The sequence below is a fragment of the Polyodon spathula genome, chromosome 29 (assembly GCF_017654505.1).
Source record: "Polyodon spathula isolate WHYD16114869_AA chromosome 29, ASM1765450v1, whole genome shotgun sequence".
NCBI lineage: Eukaryota > Metazoa > Chordata > Actinopteri > Acipenseriformes > Polyodontidae > Polyodon > Polyodon spathula.
Window position 1 is genome coordinate 4,111,118 of NC_054562.1, and position 8,522 is coordinate 4,119,639.

At 46.3% G+C, this 8,522-nt stretch overlaps 1 protein-coding gene across 1 annotated transcript in view; it reads left to right on the forward strand.

Annotated features, from left to right (window-relative positions):
* The first annotated feature begins 1,474 nt into the window (after positions 1-1,474).
* Positions 1,475-8,522, forward strand: part of LOC121302159 (collagen alpha-1(I) chain-like) — an 11,006-nt gene continuing 3,958 nt past the window's right edge. Inside the window, exon 1 of the mRNA XM_041231978.1 lies at positions 1,475-1,654. Within this exon, the coding sequence (XP_041087912.1) occupies positions 1,475-1,654 (180 nt within the window). The remainder of the gene's footprint in view (positions 1,655-8,522) is intronic.

The following is an 8,522-nucleotide window of genomic DNA, read 5'->3' on the forward strand; positions in this document are numbered from 1 at the left end:
ACTATACAGCACTCTGCTTTTAATGCAGTTTAACTTGCACTGATCTGCTGCCTATTTTAGTGTATTTAATCCTGCACTTAACCCAATCTGTAGTATTTTGTATTTCACCTGCACTCATATCTAACCCTGATGTAACTCTCAACACTGTTCTCTGCTCTTGAACTGCCCCGATATCAAATCATAAATAAAAATGTACATTATAAATATCATATGGGAGATATTGAAATTGGAGAAGGAATCTATGAAAAAGACCTAGGAGTTTTTGTTGACTCAGAAATGTCTTCATCTAGGCAATGTGGGGAAGCTATAAAAAAGGCTAACAAGATACTCGGATACATTGTGAAAAGTGTCGAATTTAAATCAAGGGAAGTAATGTTAAAACTGTACAATGCACTTGTAAGACCTCATCTTGAATATTGTGTGCAGTTCTGGTCACCTCGCTATAAAAAAGATATTGCTGCTCTAGAAAGAGTGCAAAGAAGAGCGACCAGAATTATTCCGGGCTTAAAAGGCATGTCATATGCAGACAGGCTAAAAGAATTGAATCTGTTCAGTCTTGAACAAAGAAGACTACGTGGCGACCTAATTCAAGCATTCAAAATTCTAAAAGGTATTGACAGTGTCGACGCAAGGGACTTTTTCAGCCTGAAAAAAAAGAAACAAGGACCAGGGGTCACAAATGGAGTTTAGAAAAAGGGGCATTCAGAACAGAAAATAGGAGACACTTTTTTACACAGAGAATTGTGAGGGTCTGGAATCAACTCCCCAGTAATGTTGTTGAAGCTGACACCCTGGGATCCTTCAAGAAGCTGCTTGATGAGATTTTGGGATCAATAAGCTACTAACAACCAAACGAGCAAGATGGGCCGAATGGCCTCCTCTCGTTTGTAAACTTTCTTATGTTCTTATGTTCTTATAACCCCCCCCCCCCCCCTCCCCCCCTCTCTCCTCTCTCTCTCTCTCTCTCTCTCTCTCTCTCTCCTCTCTCTCTCTCTCTCTCTCTCTCTCTCTCTCTCTCTCTCTGCACTAACTGGTTATTCATGTATCTTTACTAGAGAGCAGGAGCCGCGGATGGACTCAAATCACAGCAGGAATCTGCAGCCCGGATTCACACAGCCCTGGAAGTGGGTAGCTGTGCATTAGGAGACTCAAACTCAAGCAACAGCATCTAAAAATAACAGTTAGATATAAGGGCTGCTGTGTACCAAGATCAAAGAGATCACGCAGGTCCATCGAAAATGTGAATAATGGATAAAAAATCAATTGCGGTATATCAATTATACGGAAAAAAAGTTGAAACTTTCAGACTAGTTCCTCACCAGTTACTCTCCTGCGCGGCGCACTGGTCTGTACCTGGTTCCAGTTAGTGGTGGCCAGGTCTGGAACTGGTTTATTTCCTTTTGTATTATTGTTGTGTGTGTGTTTGCTATTGACTCTCGGATCCTGATTGCTCACATCTTGAGTCAAGGTTGCGATGAATGGAGCCATTGTCTCCTTGGCAACGGCGCGGTCCATTGATGGCATTGGAGGAGACGACAAACAGATGAGCAGAAAAGACAAGAGAAGCGAAGCCTATGTTTCAGTGCAGTTCTGCAGTGAGGCGCCTGTCTGGCCTTCTGAGAGCTGTGGAAAATCAGTGTGGAAAATCTCGAGTGTCAGACAGGAATATATGTGATAAGAACAGCAAGCATTGTAAAGCACAGAGAGGTTCTGGTAAAGCATAGGGAAGCATTTTAAAGCACAGTGAGGTCTGGTAAAGCATAAGGAAGCATTGTAAAGCACAGAGAGGTCTGGTAAAGCATAGGCAAGCATTGTACAGCACAGAGAGGTCTGGTAAAGCATAGGGAAGCATTGTAAAGCACAGATAGGTGTGGTAAAGCATAGGGAAGCATTGTAAAGCACAGAAAGGTCTGGTAAAGCATAGGGAAGCATTGTAAAGCATAGAAAGGTCTGGTAAAGCACAGGGAAGCATTGTAAAGTACAGAGAGGTCTGGTAAAGCATAGGGAAGCATTGTAAAGCACAGAGAGGTCTGGTAAAGCATAGGGAAGCATTGTAAAGTACAGAGAGGTCTGGTAAAGCATAGGAGAGCATTGTAAAGCACAGAGAGGACTGGTAAAGCATAGGGAAGCATTGTAAAGCACAAGAGGTCTGGTAAAGCATAGGGAAGTTTTGTAAAGCACAGAGAGGTCTGGTAAAATATCAAGTGATGTTACAAGGGCTCTCCTCGGTCCTGCATTCAGAGTTGTAATAAGACTCTGTGTGTGCAGCTGCACTGCCGTTTCATTCCCCTGGGTTATTAGGGTACAAAAGCATCGATAGGTTCCCATGCAGCTCCTGCACCCCGCGCTCCCCTCCTCCAACTTCCTGTCTGTTTATTTGAAATGCAAACTGCACTCTCATTTTCTCCCACATGGGAGCAATTAGAGGATGAGGCAAAACAGACTCGAACCAACGAAAAAAATCCAAAAAACAAAACCACTGCAGCTCCCCAGATTGCTTTGGATCGGTGGTTTTATTTGGGTAGTTAGAAATGTCAGACTGCCACGAAAGAAAAAATCAAATGGTAGCTTTTTCATGTGCAAACCAGCGCTTAGGGGGACGAGAGATGATAGAGCTGAATTATTTAGCTTTTGACTTGGTGAGATGCAGCCCTCTGTGTGTGTTTGTTTGAACCACAAGTCCAGGGAATGGCAGATTGACTTCTCGATACTGTGGCCGGATTGAAGGCAGCATGGGGTTTGGGTAATGCTTGTAGATGGGGGGGGGGCTGTATAAGTTTAAGAAGATGTATTTATTCCTTCTGTGTGATTATTTTTATCACTGGGATTGCAGAGAGACAGAGGACTTATTCACAAGCAGTGTCTTTCATTTTTTTTCTTTATATTCCTCTGCCCTTGATGGTACAATAGCTGTGAGTTTGTTGGCTCTTATTCATGTAAGATTATTGTTATTATTATTATTATTATTATTATTAATATGTTAGTCTCGATTTAGCTGATCCCCGAGACTAGGGGGTGAAGTCTGTTTTTGCACACTGACGACGTCTGCAGATTATCCTTCCAATAAACAAACGTTTGTTTGACTGTTGCCTCGAGACGCTCCATGATGTTAACGTTGCTCAGGGTCACACAGTGAGTCAGTGACTGAGCTGGGATTTGAACCTCCTGGGATCAAACCCCCTTTCTCATACCACGGGACCAGCGAGCCTCCCCCATTAATAAGATCATTAGAATGAGTGGTGGATTCTGTTCTGCTGTGTTTCTCCCCCCTGGGAGCGCTGTCTCCCTTATGTTTTACATGCTGCTGTAATTGCAGGGAGAGTATTGATCAGGAAGCCCGTTGCAGAGTCATTAAGCAATGCAGAACATGCGCTGGTTGACGTGGAGGCTTTGTGATGGCCGATGGAAAGCTTCTCTCTCAAAGTGACTTTTTCATTAAGATGCTGCCAGACTGGAGCCAGGCATGCAGCTCTGGGAAAAAAGTTTTCCATCACTGAGCTTCACAGTGGAGCCGGAGTCAGAGCGACAGAGCGAGAGGAGCAGGAAGTGATCACTCACACAGCACAGGGAGGAGAGAGAGCGTGTGTGCAACCCTCCCCCCAGTGCTCTGTCCCCCTCCTGCCCCGTTCTCGCCATAGCGGAGTCGGTTAGATTGACAGAGCGAGAGGTGCAGGAAGAGATCACTCACACAGCACAGGGAGGAGAGAGCATGTGTGCAACCCTCCCCCCAGTGCTCTGTCCCCCTCCTGCCCCGTTCTCGCCATAGCGGAGTCGGTTAGATTGACAGAGCGAGAGGTGCAGGAAGAGATCACTCACACAGCACAGGGAGGAGAGAGCGTGTGTGCAACCCTCCCCCCAGTGCTCTGTCCCCCTCCTGCCCTGTTCTTGCCATAGCGGAGTCGGTTAGATTGACAGAGCGAGAGGTGCAGGAGGTGATCGCTCACACAGCACAGGGAGGAGAGAGCGTGTGTGCAACCCTCCCCCCAGTGCTCTGTCCCCCTCCTGCCCCGTTCTCGCCATAGCGGAGTCGGTTAGATTGACAGAGCGAGAGGTGCAGGAGGTGATCGCTCACACAGCACAGGGAGGCTTCATCCTTGTTGGGGGAGGGGTAGAGGTTTTTGGGAGGGGGTAGGGAGGGGTTTTTGTGAAGGGGAGGGGGGTTCTAATACATTTGCACATCGCTGTGTAGCAAAAAAATAATTTGAGGCTAAATAAAGGGATGGGCTTGTGGACAGAGAGAGGAGGAAATCTATTTTAAAACTGTGCTGGGAATGCAGTGTCTTCCCTCTGTGTGCGCACACACTGTGACGCAGCCCTTTGATGTGATCCCTCATGGCTTGGGAATTAAAAACGACCCCCCACCCCCCACCCGCTGCTTCCCATAGCACCCGGGAGTGACTCACAGGAAGTGATGCTGGTTATCAGGTTAAAAGCCTTGTGAGCTGGATGTGGTCCAAGCTCTGCACTGTGGGGATGGGAACTGGGGGTGCTGCTGAGCGCATGTGTGTGTGTGTGTGTGTGTATATAATTAGCCAACCCTCCTTCTTCAGAGAGCCTGGTAGAAGTAGCCGGGCTGATGCTGCTGTTTCAGTGTGAGAGATTGAAAGCTGCACAGTGACTGACAGGGGGAATGTTCTGAGAACACAGAGACGCTGAGCGTTCCGAGCTGGAGTTCCGATTCTAACAGGATGCATCCTCTCCCAGGGTCAGAAGCTCCGAGTGGCCTGGGTGCTGCAATGAGATCTCTAGAGTATCATTTAATACCCCTCGGTCACGGATCAAGCCCTTGGTTTTAATGAACTGCGAGATGTGACAAATCCTGAGTCATTTCCTCTGTCTGTCTGTCTCTCTCTCTCCCTCTGTCTCTCTCATTTCCCTTGTGCAGGACTTGGTTTAACGATACTCACACCCCCCCCCTCCCTCTCTTCTCCCTCTTCCTTCCTTGTAATCTATATGAGATCTCTCTCCTCTCTATATCTCTGCTTCTGCTACTTTGATGGTCCTTCCGTTAAATTATCTGATTGTTGAACAGAGAGAGAGAGAGAGGAGAGAGAGAGAGAGCTGAGAGCATTCTGTTATACCATATTATTGCGAAACAGGAGACAAAATCTTAGGTCTAGGTCGATGACTTCGCACCCCTCCCCTCCCTTTAAAAACAGCACTAATTAAATCATTAAAAAGCCACATGATTTAACAAGGTTAAGTCTCTGGTAACAGGAAGCAGTCTGGCCGCGTGGTGACCCATTAATATCCCCGAGGTCAGTGAGCTTCGACTGCCATGTAGGCTGCAGTGAGAGGTGCTGCAACCCCCCCCCCCCCCTGATAACAGCGGGAGCTTGCTGGTCCAGTGATAAAAGAAAGGGGTTTGATACCAGGAGGTTCAAATCCCAGCCACTGACTCGCTGTGCAAGACCCTGAGTGAGTCACTGAACCTCCTTGTGCTCCGTCCTTCGGACGAGACTCAAAACAAGCGAGGTCCTATTGGAAGAGACTCTGCAGCAGTTGATGAGCAGTTGTTGACCCATGCAGTCTCTGGACCCAGCGAAACCGAGTTCTGCGGAGACGATTGGATAAGCCTCTATTATAAGACTAATATGATCTAATAATCATAATAATAATAATAATAATAGGCAGAAATAATGGGCTTTCTCTAAAAAGAAGATTCTGCAAAGGTTGGGGAGGGGAGTGCAGAGAGCCAGGGAATGCAGCGTGTGCAGAGAGCAGGGGAGTGCAGAGAGCCAGGGAATGCAGAGAGCAGGCGTGTGCAGAGAGCAGGGGAGTGCAGTGTGTGCAGGAGAGCAGGGGAGAGCAGCGGAGTGCAGAGAGCAGGGGAGTGCAGAGAGCCAGGGAATGCAGCGTGTGCAGAGAGCAGGGGAGTGCAGTGTGTGCAGAGAGCAGGGGAGTGCAGTGTGTGCAGAGAGCAGGGGAGTGCAGAGAGCAGGGGAGTGCAGTGTGTGCAGAGAGCAGGGGAGTGCAGTGTGTGCAGAGAGCAGGGGAGTGCAGTGTGTGCAGAGAGCAGGGGAGTGCAGTGTGTGCAGAGAGCAGGGGAGTGCAGTGTGTGCAGAGAGCAGGGGAGTGCAGTGTGTGCAGAGAGCAGGGGAGTTCAGTGTGTGCAGAGAGCAGGGGAGTACAGTGAAACACTGCTGAGATGCACTGCTGACCTTTTTTTTTTTTGTTCCGCAGGATCTGTTTCTGCAGGAAGAGCCTGTTTTACCATCTGTGCAACACAGGGTTGTATTTCAGAGACTGCAAATGAGAGAGGGAGAGGGAGAAGAAGAGAACGAAAGGGAGAAGGAGAAGGAGAGAGGGAAGGGGGACTAATTATGTTTCAACAGAACCAACAACATAATTTCTGGAATAGATTTGCAAGCAAGTGCTGTAATCACGCTAATCTCTTTCTTTCTCTTTTTCTTCAGTAATTGTTCTTGCAGAACTCTTCAGCACGCATGCTGGCGATTTTTTGGCAGCAAAATAGTGAACAAATCCGGTTTGATTTACATTATTCTCTCTCTCTTTCTCTCTCTCTCTGTCTCGCTCCTCTCCTCTCTCTCTCTTCTCTCTCCTTTCATCAAAAATTGTGTTATATACTTTTTTATAATTTACGTTTTTCGTACCACATCCAAGTCCTCCAACCTACTAACGACTAACCGTGCCACACATCGTCACCTCTCTAACTCTCATTTTTCTTTCCTTCCTACTCCTTTCTCCTCCTTCTCTCTTCCCCCCCGTCCCATCCTCTCTCCTTACCTCTTCTCCTTGATTTCCCTCTCCCCCGTCTCTTCCCAACGGTTTCCGTTGTTGGGACCCCGCCAACCCCCGGGGGGGTGGTCCCTGCTGGACGCCCTTCTGGTTCCAACAGGTTCAGAGTTTCTTTTAATTTGCATTGTTTTCTATCGGCGCTATCGTCACAGCATCGACAGCCTGTTGCTCTAGGAGGCTTGGTGGTCCATTGGTTAGAGAGAGGGGCTTGATACAAGGAGGCTCCCAGTTCAATCCCAGCACAGCCTCTGATTAAAACAAAACACAATCAGCATTACTGTAGCTGCATATACTGGACCAGCACCTTTTAAACATAAAGAAATACATAGAAAATGTGACTTTATATATATTTTCATTTGCTGCTGGAAGAGCTTCACAAACCAAACCCCCAAGGTTTTCTGGTTTCTGTAGCAACTTTTTTAAACGCATGCTGAAGTTGTAAAGTTTGAAGGGCGGGGCTGATTAAAACCTTCGCTAGCCTGAGCTCTGACTGCCTCCCCTGAGTGAAGCCTTTCAAACTTTACACTGTCACTTTACAACTGAGACGGGCGAGAGCCGGGAATCCTGACAAGCTTGTTTTTCTCGTTTAGATTTTTTTTTAAATTCTTTTTTTGTTTAGTTTTGTTTTGTGTGCGTTCAGACGAGACGTCAAACAAGCGAGGTCCTATTGGAAGAGACTCTGCAGCAGCATCAGTCGTTGATGAAGCAGAGTTCACCCCCCCGTCAGAGCCACTCCAGCTCGTGTTATTCTCATAACGATTTAGCTGCATCGCTATTATGACGCATTCATCTAATAATAATAATAATAATAGAATAATCCAGTGGAGCTGTATAGTTACTATACAATCAATTTTTTTTATATAGCGCCTTTCATAGCAGAGCACCATCACAAAGCACTTCACAAAATGCAGTAACAACAAGAAAATACTTAAAAAAAAAGAGAAATGCATCATACATGATATACAGTAAAACCACTAGAAAAATGCATAATCCAATTACTACAATGAAAGTGCAGAATACATGATCTCGCTAATATAGGAATAGTATATTAAATACAGGGGAAAGTGCAGAATACATGATAGTAACATAATACATGAAATAGCACATTAAATACAGTGGAAAGTGCAGAGTACATGAATTAGTCTCACTGTATCAGCTGTGCTGAACTTCTTCCAAGAACACTTTCGTAAACAGTTCACATTCTAGAACATTTATCTTGGTTCCGCTTCTAAACTGATTAAGCATACCCCCCCTCCCCACCGTGACCGCTCCGTACCCCTTCTGGCAAGTTAACCCCTAAAACGCTTACTGTTGCATGCCAGCGTAATAGCATAGCCCAGTGCTAATATAAAAGTGACCCATAGTACAAGCACAGCACAGTGCGATACAGCACAGTGAAAGCATGAGAAAGCACAGGCAAGCATTGCAAAGCAAACAGTGATACCGTGGGAAAGCATAGACAAGCATTGTACAGCACAGAGAGGTATGGTAAAGCATAGGGAAGCATTGTAAAGCACAGAGAGGTCTGGTAAAGCATAGGGAAGCATTGTAAAGCATAGAGAGGTCTGGTAAAGCATAGGAAAGCATTATAAAGCACTGAGAGGTCTGGTAAAGCATAGGGAAGCATTGTAAAGCACAGAGAGGTCTGGTAAAGCATAGGGAAGCATTGTACAGTACATAGAGGTGTGGTAAAGCATAGGGAAGCATTGTAAAGCACTGAGAGTTCTGGTAAAGCATAGGGAAGCATTGTAAAGCACAGAGAG